At 34.7% G+C, this 14,844-nt stretch overlaps 1 protein-coding gene across 1 annotated transcript in view; it reads left to right on the forward strand.

The window, feature by feature from the left end:
- The window catches only part of prmt3 (protein arginine methyltransferase 3), a 53,603-nt gene that overhangs the window by 11,676 nt on the left and 27,083 nt on the right, over nucleotides 1-14,844 (forward strand). The window contains exons 8-9 of the mRNA XM_016295834.1: nucleotides 24-123; nucleotides 12,615-12,693. Coding sequence (XP_016151320.1) covers nucleotides 24-123; nucleotides 12,615-12,693 — 179 coding nt within the window. The remainder of the gene's footprint in view (nucleotides 1-23; nucleotides 124-12,614; nucleotides 12,694-14,844) is intronic.

Raw genomic sequence — 14,844 nt, forward strand, 5'->3', positions numbered from 1 at the left:
ATTTAAATTTTTTCTTTCTCTAGATCAAATAAACTTGAAGACACCATCACACTGATCAAGGGCAGAATAGAAGAAATTGACCTTCCTGTGGAAAAAGTGGACATCATCATTTCAGAGTGGATGGTGAGTGGATGCTTTTTGTGCATTTTTCAGTTTGTAAATATTAATATGCTTTCCAGAGAGAAGAAAAATGTATTATGCATACACTTTTTTTCTTTTGCAATGGGATGCACTGCTCATTGAAGCAAAATGGCTAGCTTTGCCTTTAAAAGTATGCATTTGCAACAATTATAGTTGGGTTTGACCCAAAATTAGACATAAAGGAATTGGATGTGTCAGTGTCTTTTTTTCTGGCCAGTCATTTATTTCCCTTTTTCCAAAACCTGTCCAGGTGTTGGAAAATGAAAAAGATGAGATGATGTATTGTTGATTGATATATGATATATTGCAGGCATAATCCATAATGGCATAACTTTCATGCTCCTTTTAGAAGCCAGGCATCACTCCTCATTTATTTAGACATGACTGACGATGAGTATGAGAAGCAAGACTTTAAAAGACACACGTTAAAGGAGTAGTTCACCCAAAATTTTACATTTGCTGAAAATTGACTCACCTTCAGGCCATCCTAAATGTAGATGAGTTTGTTTCTTCATTATAACAGATTTGGAGAAATTTAGCATTACGTGACTTGCTCACCAATGGACCCTCTGCAGTGAATGGGTGCCATCAGAATGAGAGTCCAAACAGCTGATAAAAACATCACAATAATCCACAAGTATTGGCATGAAGTGAAAAGCTGTGTGTTTGTTATAAACATCCATAATTAAGATGTTTTTTTTTTTTACTTCAAACCGGTGCTTTCGGGTAAAATACGAGTCCTCTTTCTATAGTATTGCTTTCTCCAGTGAAAAAGCCATCTCATCTGAATCAGGAGAGAAATATGCACAGATCAAGCCTTGTTTACAAGAAAAACATTCGAAAACAGGCATTTCTCCACTTATGTGAACAACCTAAAAAGTGCTTTTGAAAATAAAAGTGCTAAATAAATAAATGCTATCAATGTGAAACATATTTAATTGTAAAACAGATAGTTCTGGGTCTTAAAGGGATAGTTCATCCAGACATGAAAAATCTGTCATCATTTACTCACCCGCATGTTGTTTCAAACCTGTATGACTTTCTTTCTTTTGCGGAATATAAAAAAATATTTTGAAGAATTTTGGTAACCAAACTGTTTTGGTTACCATTGACTTGCATTGTATGAAAAAAAAGACTGAAATTTCTCAAATTATCTTCTTTTATGCTCCACTGATGAAAGAAAGTCTTGCAGGTTTGAATCAACCTGAGGGTAAGCAAATGATGACAGTATTTTCATTTTTGGGTGAACTGTCCCTTTAAATCTGATCAAACACTGCTCATCCATTGTCAAATAGCCAGCACATCAGTTAAATTCAACATTATTATTCAAATTCTTACTTGGCTGAAGAATTGTTTATTGTGATTATTCTTAGTGATAAATTTATTAAAAATGGTGTCTTTTATCTTGTTCCTATTGCTGCTGCTTGAAAAATGAGGAGGTTTCGTGCTGTGCTTGAGTCCCTTTATAATAATATTAAAAGGACTGTAATGCATGGCGTCTTGTGGATAATTGCTTTGATTTCTATCCTAGCAAGACAGAGAAATTGGTATTGCAGATTTGAAAGTGAGGAAGGCGATAAAAGCTTGTATTGTGCTGCACTCCTTGTTGAAGTTCCCTTAATTTGTAGTCCAGTAGGAAAGGGGGAAAGTAGGTCATAACTCAAGCCACCTAGCCACAGGCTGAAAGAAAGGGCATTGGAGAATTATTCTCTAAATTTGGAAACTTCCAGGACTTCCCATGCGAATTCGACCTGCATGCAAATTTCTGCTGTCTATGAGATTTTTTATCGCTTGCAGGTTAATTGTGAAATTATAAATGTTTTTTTTATTTTGTCCCCTTTTATTTGCATGTTGGGGCTGTAATTCAACAAACTCAGTGCCTGAGGCTGTGGTGAGCGTGTGTATGAGTTTCCAGTATGTACCTGTGTTTGTATGTGTGTGCTTCTGTGTGTGTGCAAAGCTTCTGACAAAGTAACCTGAGATTTGAATCACTGGAGCACATTATTTTATGATTACAAGTTAGTTACAACTCTGGCATTCTAAATGGTGTAAAAATCCTACCCTTCATCATCTGTGCAATGTCGTCCATTTCATTCTGAAAACGTCTGAAGTGTTTGTGCATTGCCACCATTTCCTTGTGAAAGCAGGGGAGCGTACAGCCGTCTTCTGAAAATCATTTTTCAAAATGTTATGGAACAATAGGTTTACAATTACCTTATTGCACAGAGGAGACACATGTCCACAGAAAAAAGCAGTCACCCTGGTCCACCACCTCCGATATCTAACTTTGACGCGCTTGTCAATCCAAAGAGATTAGATGCTGAATCGGGTCAAATGGTCGTGAGCAAAGTATTGCTGTACATTGATCTATAAAAGCTTCCATAATAGACCATAAAAGTAAGGTACAACATAAGCAATTACAATTTTGGTGTAGGATTTGCTTTGCAACAGTTTTCACTCAGAAATTGTAAATGAGTAAATTTCACAAATAATTACAAAGAAATGGTAAGGAACACTAAATTAAACATCACTTTTTGAAGTAGAAAGACTGACCCCCCCCCCCCCCCCCCCCCCCCCCCTCCTTCCCCACCTTTTTACAAATAATTATTGGCCTTCTGGAAAGTATGTTCATTTACTGTACATGTACTCAATACTTGGTAGGGGCTCCTTTTGCTTTAATTACTGCCTCAATTCGGCGTGGCATGGAGGTGATCAGTTTGTGGCACTGCTGAGGTGGTATGGAAGCCGACTGTTTAAAAGTGCACTATGGAAGATTTTTGGAGTAAAAATTCAAAACTATTTTTACCATGCCTTATTGACCATTTTAAACCTACAATATATTTTTTCATAATCCTTTATTTTTTAGTCATTTTTGCAATGTTTTTTTTTTGTTTTTGTAACGATTTATATATTTTACGTGAACTTTTTTAGCATTTTGTGTAGAATTCATCACTTGGCTTCTAAGGAAAGTTTTCACTTTTGTCTATTTTTTTAATGTGTTATTTTAAGTCTTATTTTAGTGTAATTGAGATACTCTTAAAGTTTTTATGAATATTTTGAATTTGTTTTTAATTTTAGATTTTCTGTTTTTAATGTAATTTTTGTTAAAGTTTTAGTAATTTTGTTCTGTGTTTTGTCTTTTATATATATATATTTTTTTATAAATGTCTGTATTTTTATTATTACATCATGCTTAACTAAATAATGAGAAATATTGCTTCGGCAATTTACTGAAAACAATCAAAAAAATTATATTTAATTTTATATCAGTTTGTTTTATTTAATGTAAAGAAAACGTTTTTTTTATTTTATTTTTTTATTTTTTGTCTTAGTTAACTATAATAAACCAGCAAAGAGGAATAGATTGCTTCAGATGTCTACCGAATGTGAGTTTAAGGTAGCTGATTTTAAACATTCAGCAAATCAGCAAGATTTTCTTTAAACTGTTGCTTTACCAAAACCAGAAAGAGAAAGCGGACCATAAATATTGTGATCATAAAGATACTGACGCCTTCAATAGTGCCCTCTGTGGCAACACTGAGAATGTAACACTGTGTGCTTGCAATATTGAATGTGACAAGTCATGCACAATCAAGTTTTCATTGATAATCTTTTGCCTTCACATGCTTGCCTTTTTCTGCATTAAAAAGAATGTCAGTCACCATGAAAAAAAACCACCTTTTGTCACTTTTCAGTTAAATGTCACAGTTAATGAGCAGAATAGTGTAGGAATTGACTCTTGGAAACTGACATTTGTGCACCTGTAGTCCAAAATGTCTCATCCTCTTTATTTTCTGTCTTCTTGAGTGTCAGAGAAAGTTTCTCCCAGGTGGTTGACTGTCCTACTTTTCGGCTGTCTTGAGTTTGGATGTGTACGTGTAAGCACGAGAACGAGAGAGAGAGAGAACGAATCGATAAATCAGAGGGGGTAATTTTCAGAAGGACGAGATGTTGTCTGGCAGGGAGAGACGGGTCTGAGCCGCCGTAATGTCATTTCATAACTCACACAATTGATCTGTACTTTAACACCCAGCAAAACAAACAGACTGGATTAGATTAAGGGGCAAAAAGAAAGAGAGGGATGGTTTCTGCCACTGGCTAGGTGGAGGAGAGGAGAAGTGAATTAGAAGAAGGCTAAATAAAGGTTGTCACAGGATGATCCATCACATCATGCTATGGCTTTTCAGTCCTCGGTTACACCTAAGAAGCGTAAGGATGCTGGATTGGGAAGTTGAAGGAAGCTTTAACAGGTTTTACAGTTCTTGAAATAATCGTACAAAACGGTTGAAAAGATCTGCTTGACGATTGTTGTCTGGGGTTAACAGGCACCCTTATTAAAGCGATAGTTCACCCAAAAATTTAAATTCTGTCACTAGTATTTGTCCTTCCAAACTCGTATAACTTTTTTCTTCTGTAGAACACTAAAGGAGATGTTTAGAAGAATGTCTGAGCTGCTTTTTTCAAACAATGAACGTTGATGGGGATCAGGACTGTCCGACTCCAAAAAGAACAAGTTCAACATTAAAAACATCATAAAAATAATCCATATGACTTCTGCACTATAGCAGTGTTGTTATCGTTTAAGTGAAGTGAGTGAAGTGACATGTGGCCAAGTATGGTGACCCATACTTGGAATTAGGGCTCTGCATTTAACCCATCCAAAGTGCACACACACATCGTGAACACACACCCGGAGCAGTGGGCAGCCATTTTTTTTGCTGCGGCGCCCAGGGAGCATTTGGGGGTTCGGTGCCTTGCTCAAGGGCACCTCAGTCGTGGTATTGAAGGTGGGAGAGAGCGCTGTACATTCACTCCCCCCACCTACAATTCCTGCCGGTACGAGACTCGAACCTACAACCTTTGGGTTATGAGCCCGACTCTCTAACCATTAGGCCACGACTTCCCCTTTAACTTTAATAAACTATTTTGAAAAAAGTTACATTAATTGAAATAAATGTTAAAAGAAATAAAATACAATTTATTCCAGTTAATTTTTTTATTTCTAATTTTCATTTAAAGTTGAAATTGAAAAATAAAAATTGTAAAAATTAACCTGAAATAAAATTTATAAAAAAAGGGAAAATAAACTAATTACAAAAACACACAATAAAATGACAAAAAATTCAAATGTAAATGTAATATACACACACATAGAATGTTAATGCTAATAGAATAAACACACATACTATAATAGAATATTATTGTTAACACTTCTTTCAGCTGGTTGAAGTTCACTTCACATTGGGCATATTTTGCATGTTTGCAGCAAGCCAGATGTCATAAATATAAGCAGATAAAGGAAACGAATGATGTGTGTCCTTCAGTGATGGGGACAAAGGTCTTGTGTAGATGCCTTCCAAATTCTCTGGCATTAGTTAAAGATCAGGGCTGGAGGACGAAAGGTTGCAGGTTTGAACCTCTCAAGAGGCAGACATTGAGCTATCACCACAGTGCCCTTGAGCAAGGCACTTAACCCCAGGCTGCTCCAGGAGGATTGTTCCTGTAATAAGTTTATGGTGGTGTACTGTAGAGCAGCTTACGTGTGAAAGTCATGGAAATTAATAATACAAGCCCTGCTCCAAAAAGACAGTTCTGTCATTATTTACTCACACTCATGCCATTCCAAACCTTAATTCTTTCTTTCCTCTGTGGAACATAAAAGAAGATATTGGCTGTGTTTTTATGATTACAGTAAAAAAATCAATGGGATACAATGTTATTTTATATTATGTTATTTTTATGTCAAAATGTTATAATAAAATGTTATTTCATAATATTATCTTATTTTGATTTTCACTGAAGAAAGAAAGAGAGTTCATTAGTGCCTGCCAACTTTTTCAGCAGCATTGGTTCCAGAAGTATTTTTTTCCAGTCATTTTCCCCATAGAGAAAAGTCTTCGCTAAAGCATTATGAGCCATGAACCAAACCAACCAGCTATGAGGTGAATCACAACATTACCAACTTTGAAGCAACAAAGTATTTGAAAATCGGACAAAAAGACAAAGGTACAAGACTGTGTACTTAACAGCTTTATTGAAGGAAAGAACAGAACTACAATCCCATGAAACACTGCAAAGGATAATCAAAATAAAACGTCTTCACGCCTTATGCACAACATCATGGGTACTGTAGTTTTTCACCAATTCCACTGTTAAACACAATTATATATATATATAAAAGAATGCAGAAAGATGGCTTCAACAAAAACATATACCATCGATTAACAACCTCTGAGCTCATAGTAGGTCTGTTTTTAAAGGTTTGTTGTTAAAAATCAGTTTCCCTATGGAGAAAAGGAGTTTATCTGCAGTCAAAATTAACATAGCAGTTTGAACTATCGACTTAAAGTTGATTTGAAGTGTTTTGATATTTATACATTTGGGAAACAATGAGCTGCTGTGTGTGGTGATGGTCAAATTGAATTAATGGCAGATCTCAACTTGGGCCTCATTATCTCTTGATAGCAGTCTTACTTGTCGTAGAAGAGGACAGCTGCAATCACTCACTCCGTCCACAGCCTACTGCTGCCTGCCACACACACACTCTCTCTCACACACACACACACACACACACATAAACCAACATACAGTACATACACGTACTCTGAAAAGGTACAAGACTGTGTACTTAACAGCTTTAGTGAAGGAAAGAACAGAACTACAATCCCATGAAACACTGCAAAGGATAATCAAATTAAAACGTCTTCACGACTTATGCACAACATCATGGGTACTGTAGTTTTTCACCAATTCCACTGTTAAACACAATTATATATATATATAAAAGAATGCAGAAAGATGGCTTCAACAAAAACATATACCATCGATTAACAACCTCTGAGCTCATAGTAGGTCTGTTTTTAAAGGTTTGTTGTTAAAAATCAGTTTCCCTATGGAGAAAAGGAGTTTATCTGCAGTCAAAATTAACATAGCAGTTTGAACTATCGACTTAAAGTTGATTTGAAGTGTTTTGATATTTATACATTTGGGAAACAATGAGCTGCTGTGTGTGGTGATGGTCAAATTGAATTAATGGCAGATCTCAACTTGGGCCTCATTATCTCTTGATAGCAGTCTTACTTGTCGTAGAAGAGGACAGCTGCAATCACTCACTCCGTCCACAGCCTACTGCTGCCTGCCACACACACACTCTCTCTCACACACACACACACACACACACATAAACCAACATACAGTACATACACGTACTCTGAAGTACCCAGACATGCTTGCTGTTTGAACAATATGTATTAACTACAGAGAAATGAATGTTGTGTTGAGGTAAATTGCAAAGAAAACCCGCTCTTTGAGCAATAGGATTCTTCATTTCCTGATGTTCTCAGATTTTGACTCCATCATGGTTTCCCTTTTCTTCTATGTTACTCCATGATACATTTAAATTGTGTTTCCCACAGTGCTTACCTGGATCTGTCACCGATCAACAATGAAGCTTTCAAGCATCCATTGTCCCTCTAAAATTAATTGTGGAAACGTGGGGCTTGCCTCATTTGAATACGCCTGTAAAACATTTACTACTCGTCTGTATTCATATGCAAATCAGGCTCTTTCTCACTCGATCCACACCGAGCAAACAGTTTTGCCCCTAGTGTTTTGATTTATTCCACAAACTATGCTTTATTAACAATAGCATTTAATATATGTTATGGTCATTTATCTTTATGTCTTTTAATTGTTGCCTGCACAGCGCATCTTTTTGTTTGCCTTTATTTTTTTCATTAGATGGAGAAGTAGAAACTTTTTAATTGAGCACAGACTGTTGGTTTTATTCATCTTGTGCTGTCTTTACTCTTCAAGCTGCACTGAGCTGACTTGATTTTTCAGTAAGCATCAACAAGATTGCACATTTGGCTAATTAGGGACCAATATTGGAATTCAGGCTGATTATTTTTATCATGTTATACATGATAAATGATAAACTAGCAATATTATCAAGCAGTGATGTTAAACTGATTATTTTCCGCCGAATGCGTGCAGCTATGTTGTCCTTACTCAGACATGATCTTTAAGTGCTATTAATGAGAAAATGTTCTTATCAGGTTAAATCTAAAAAAGTAATTATTTCTAATAAAATGCTGTTCTTTTGAACTTTCTATTGATGAAAGAATCCTAATAAAGTATGAAAGTTTCCACTAAAATATTAAGGCAGCACAACAACGTTGTTCCTAACATTTGATGATAAGGTTGATTTATTTATTTATGTATTTTTAATCAAATATATATTTATAAGTGATATGGTCACGTTATTTCCATTAATGTCTCTCCGAGTCTGTCCCAGTGGTGAAAAGGTTAAACATAGCAGGGGGGATTATTACGTTTTTAGTATTTATTTACTGTTTATTGCATGGTGAAGTAATTAGGTTGAGTATTCAGTCATTAAATTCATTATACCGTGTAGTTTGAACCATTTATGTGTTTAGTGTTTCTGGCTTTGGATTTTTGGGATTGAGTGAGTGAGAACTAGATTACACAGCCCCTGGGAGTTGGATTGATATTGTTGTACTGTAATTGAGAGGATTGTTCACTGAAAGCTCATGACGTTGGCAGAGGTTGAAAACTGCTGATGCCAGGTGTTTATAGAGCAGAGATGGCCACTCTGGGCCAGACTAACACTATTCTATGATGTTCACAAGAAACAAATTTCACATAATCTAAAACAGACCCTTGACTTAATTGACGTGTTTCAGTATTTAGTTTTTGTTGTTGTTAGAGAAGCACTTTTTTCTTTTGTAGTCATCTTCACATTTAATCTATTGTTACGTGAAATGTAATTATATTACATATAATGAATTCTCCGCTCCAAATCTAAATGGGAAAAAAGTAGCATTCATATATGTGTGTGTGTGTGTGTGTTTATGGGGTAATTTGTTTAATGTGCATGAATGCTGCTGTCCAATTTTCATTAGCATTTCATTAGTTGCATTCATGTAATTCTGCCCCAGCTCCACATGGCTTAATGAATCGATCTGCATTTTGGCCACATTCAGCCATTAATGTTGCAATGACTCTCTTTACCACCAGTGTGTGTTATTGGATCTTCTCTCTGTGGGATTTGACCTAGTTATGCACATATAATGTGCCTGTGAATACTCACATTTTGCTTGTTGAACTAGAAGTTGTGGGATGTCAGCTTACAGAAGTATTTCTTTAAAAAATGTGTTTCAGAAAGCAGTGTTTAGACTATATTTCAGGAAACAATAAGGGGAAACAATGGATCCACACACCATGAAAGAGGCTAGCAATTGCACAGATGAATTCTTTCGCTACTAATAAATGATCAAATGCTTGATGGGAGATAAGAAAAATAACTTAATTTTAGGATTACCACATTACAGGCCAGTGTTGGGGTGCTACCTAAAGGCAGAAACTCTTTTCACTACTTTTTTCAATATTTGAATAGCATCTCAACTACTTTCAAAACAATGTAGCTTGTCAAGTTTTATTTAATGAGTAGTGGTGTAGCACGTTAAAATGCTACAGTGGTGTTTTTAATGTCACATTGCGTTCTCAGCAGCATTTACTGATGGTATAACATTTTTTATTTATTCTATTTTTTATTTGTATTTATGTGTGAAAGTTTTAGACGGTCACTGTAATTGAGATAATTATAAAAAAAAAAATAAAAAAAAACTATTTTTTTTGTGCCAAGAACATTTGGCTCTTATTATAGATTATATGTATTAAAAGAATTACAGCTATTTAAAAATATTTTCCCTTTAAGCAGCTTTAATGTAGTTACATGTAGCTACTTATTCTAGTAGCTTGATAGATAGACAGACAGACAGACACCCCCATTGGACTGTGTGTTTTGGTTTCTCCCTCTTGTGCCATTATTTGGTTATGTTCCTGTTCTCGGTGTCATTATTAGTTGATTATCCTCACCTGTCTGTCCCTCGTTAACTTCCCTACTTTAGTTCTAGCCTGTTCAGTTCGCCCTCGTCCGGTATTGAACGTCAACCCCCTGTGCTACGTGTGCTCCTTCCTTCCTTCCTTCCTTCCTGTGATTAAAGATTGTTCCGTGTGAAAACTCCTATGGGTCCTCGTTCCTTCACAGTAGGCAAGTGTTAGATAGATAGACAGACAGATAGATGGATAGATAGACAGACAGATAGTTTAAAAAGTATTTTTAGTCCCTTAAGTCTCTAAAGCTCACCAAGGCTGCATTTATTTGATCAAAACAGAATATTATTATTATTTGATTATTAAATATTATTTGATTTTCTAGTTTAATATGTGATTAAAGATTGTTCCGTGTGAAAACTCCTATGGGTCCTCGTTCCTTCACAGTAGGCAAGTGTTAGATAGATAGATAGACAGACAGATGGATAGATAGACAGACAGATAGTTTAAAAAGTATTTTTAGTCCCTTAAGTCTCTAAAGCTCACCAAGGCTGCATTTATTTGATCAAAACAGAATATTATTATTATTTGATTATTAAATATTATTTGATTTTCTAGTTTAATATTTAAAAATAAATGATTTATTCCTGTGATGCAGATTTTTATACTTTTTTTTAAGAAGCATTTTATTAATGGATAGTTCAAAAGGCCTTACTGTCATTTTGTTTCTTCAACTTGCTGAATAAAAGTATTAATTTCTTGTTTCTTTCTGACCCCAATATTTTGAATGGTAGTGTGTATATATGTACACAACATCCTCCCTCTCTCTCTCTCTCGCTCTCTCTCTCTCGCTCTCTCTCTCTCTCTCTCTCTCTCTCTCTCTGCGCAGTGGAGGCAGCCGCCTGTGAAATTGGGTTCTAAATTACACTATGGAGAAGCTTAGCCATCACTCTAATGCTAAGTCTGTTTAAAACCTACCCAGAGAGGTCTAGTACGAGTCAAAGCATGGCTTTTGAGGGTGCTGGGCCAGTTGACCTCAGCCTATGAGCACAGAAGTGCCTATGTGACCTTTTACAAATTCATGAGAGGAAAACGTTTGTAAATCAGCAAATGCCTTTACAATTAGTGCAGAAATGAATCGGGACCTTCGTTAAATATCTAAATGCTATTATATGGCTGTAACCTACCTTATTTTTTTAAATATTTTTTTTCAATATGCCAGAACTAAATATCTAAAGGAAAGTGTTTTATGCACATATGTGCTGTTGTTTCCACACTAATAGACACATTATGCAAAACAGGCACATGTATACTTTGGTGATAAAGAACATCTTGTTGTTCTTATTCAGTTTTAGACTTCAACGTAACTTTTGCACCAACTAGATAGCAGAAGACCATGCTGATGAAGAATGTTACCACTCATTCTAGGTACATCCATCACATCTGTCTTCTGTAATTGATTATGCCTCTGTTTTAGATTACTCTGAGCAAGCATGAAGCAGCCTTGTTTCACTCACGACTGTCTGTGCCTCTGTCCAAAATGAGGCCAGCGAGATGTGGTCGAGCTGCTGTTGAGCAGTAAGGGGTCAGTGCAGTAAAACGGGATGCTGGGTGGCTATGCATATGTTTAAAGAGGGTGCTGTGTTAAGGTCTCATAAATTCAGAGGTCTTGTGTTTGATAACGGGTTTGTTGTGTTTGTGGATGCATGTTTGGGAATGTGTGAAAGCCAGAGGGGAATGATAAATACCAAACATTAGTCTTGAAACTTGAAGAAAATGTGAGTGGTGTTTGCTCATGCGGAAGTCCTGACTGCAAGGTGATTGCTAAGGAATTCTGAGTAGCTGTTCTGTTTCTCATGTGTTCTAGGTTGTTGCCATGGTGTTGCTAGGTGGTTGCTTGCTGTCCCAAATAAAAAAAGCTAGTTTTTATCCAATTTGCATATTTAATTTTGAGCAATAATAAAAAGTTTGCAAGTAAAGCAGCAATTTTATCCCACTGAACACCATTCAAAATTAAATAGAGAATGTACTTTTCCTCCCTGCATTTAAAATGAATTTGAATTGAAGTAGCAAAACAGGATTCAGGATTGCAATTTGAATTCAAGCAATTTATTTTGAATTAGAATTTTGTAATTTAAAATGAACTGTAATAAAAAAAAAATCATGTTACCCTAATATATCACATTTTTTAGCTTGAAAGTAAGGTTAATCAAGACAAACTTTGAATGATTGCTCGACAAAAAAAATAAATAAGTTTTTGGGGTTACATGAATTTCTCTGAATTGTTTTTGAATTTCTTTGAATTTTATATATATATATATATATATATATATATATATATATATATATATGTATATACACACACACACACACACACACACACACACACACACATTTTTAAAATGTCTTTGCTAATTTGATTATCCATCCAAATCTCAACAAACTGCATGATTTGATGACTTTAGGTATGATTCAATCTGTAACATTAAGTTTTAAAATGCTCTAGAACGTGTTTCAATGCCGCAATATTACATGTACCTGAATGCGATCTCTGGCATTCTGTATATGTATCTTTACACATTAAACAGTTTCCCCCCTATTTTGTCATTTTCTAGGGCTACTTCCTGTTGTTTGAGTCGATGCTGGATTCTGTGCTGTACGCTAGGGATCGGTACCTCGCAGACAATGGGTTGGGTGAGTCATGTGCTCATGTTTCAGCTTTTTTACCTTCTCGTTATGAGATTAGCGGTATCTGGGAGCTCCTTGGCCAGACCTACCAATTGTTTTTTTTTTTTACTGATGGGACACAGTGAGTCCTTCCCTCATAGTGGGGTTTTATTTCCAAGGTCTCTCAAACAGACACATATATATAGTGGGTACGGAAAGTATTCAGACCCCCTTAAATTTTGTTTTCTATATACTTTACTTTTTTAAGCAGTTCAAACATTTTCTTTTTAGTTTAGATTAATTGTCAACATGTAATAAATAGTATTTTTGCCACACATTTTGTGTGTTAGAAAACATTTTTTTATCTGTTTTTGTAATCCATGATTCATAAATGCACTTTTTTACATTTACATTTAAACATTCAGCAGATGCTTTTATCCAAAGTGACTTACAAATGAGGACAATGGAAGCAGTCAGAAACAATAAAAGAACAATGATAAGCAAGTGCTATAACAAGTCTCAGTTAGCTTAATGCAGTACACGTAGCAGGATTAAAAAAAATCATATAATAAATAAAAAGTAACATATAGAATAGAAAAAGAATAGAACGAGCTAGTGTTAGAGGCCTTTTTTGCTTTTGTTAATTGTATAATAAATACAAAGAAAACAAATAGATAGAATACAAAAAGATTAGAGACTAATTTTAAAAGGTTATACTATTTACATACATTTTAATTTGTTTAAATATTTAGATTTTTTTAAATATATTTTTTTATAAAGAATAGAATTAGAATAGAGAGTGCTAGAGTTAGAGGGTCAAATAAAGATGGAAAAGATGTGTTTTTAGCCGATTTATATATATATATATATATATATATATATATACATTATAATCCAGTGCAGTTTAGACTCCTTTTATATTTGTAGAAGTCATGCCACCACGATCATTCTTTCCACTGCAGTTTTGTAGAATCACCTTTCACACTTGCGTAGTTTACAGCATAATGCTCTGCATGTTTTCCAGGTGTTCTCTCTTATCTCACACCCTGCATGCTGCTTTGCCTTTTACTACATATTGATTTGCATCAATAAAACATAAATTAAACCAACTGCTGAATAACTAAACCGTCCTTGGGCACTCACCTTCTAGATACCAGAAAATAAACATATTTTTCTTTCATTGTTCGGGAAACTAAAGTCTGCCAAAGGTCATGGACAGTGTGGAAGTGGATGTTGAACATTCTGCAAGTGTCTTGTGGCTCTGTGTCATTTTCTTGTCCACTGTGAAGCTTTAAGTGAACAGATGCTGAGAAGGTTCATGGTACGCAGCACTGTACACATGCTGACTGGATGAATTATAACTTCAAGGATCCTGACACAGGAGATGTTACACTCTCCTGATTTTTATGGGATCAAGGGATTGAGGATAGGTAGGGTTGGGAATTTAACGGTTCTAGTTATGATTATGATTCCACTTAATGACTCCAATCTCTTTTTTTATTCTATTAATGGTTCTTTTTGTACTTTTCAAGGAGCTCTAAATAATGAATAAGTAGTATGTATTTGGATATGTAGATATATGTTTTTATTTGTTCAAAATACAGTAAAATATTATTATTGTTATGCAACACAGCTGTTTTCAACATTTATATTTTTGTGGAAACCATGATAAAAATTTGTTTTCAAAAGAATATTATTTATTTGAAATATAAATCTTTTGTAATAGTATACATGGCTTTACTGTCGCTTTTGATCAATTTAATGCATCCTTGCTGAATAAAAGTATACATTTCTTTAAAGAAATAAAAAAAAAAAAAGTCATTTTGACATATTGATTCAAAAGTGGCCTATAGTAGTCATTCATTTGTGTATCAGACCACATTTATCACACTGTATTATATCATTGGGTAGTTTTACATATAAAAAAAGATTATTTCTATATAATTAAGGTAATAAGGTATTTTATGTAAATATATTTTTTTCATTAATAACAATACTTTAATAATATTTTTCAATATATTTATAGTTTAACTTTATTGTAATTTAAAGGGGTCATATGATGCGATTTAAATTTTTTCTTTCTCTTTGGAGTGTTACAAGCTCTTGGTGCATAAAGAAGATCTGTAAAGTTGCAAAGACTAAAGTCTCAAATCCAAAGAGATATTCTTTATAAAAGTT

The sequence above is a fragment of the Sinocyclocheilus grahami genome, unplaced genomic scaffold (assembly GCF_001515645.1).
Source record: "Sinocyclocheilus grahami isolate Dianchi unplaced genomic scaffold, SAMN03320097.WGS_v1.1 scaffold341.1, whole genome shotgun sequence".
Classification (NCBI taxonomy): domain Eukaryota; kingdom Metazoa; phylum Chordata; class Actinopteri; order Cypriniformes; family Cyprinidae; genus Sinocyclocheilus; species Sinocyclocheilus grahami.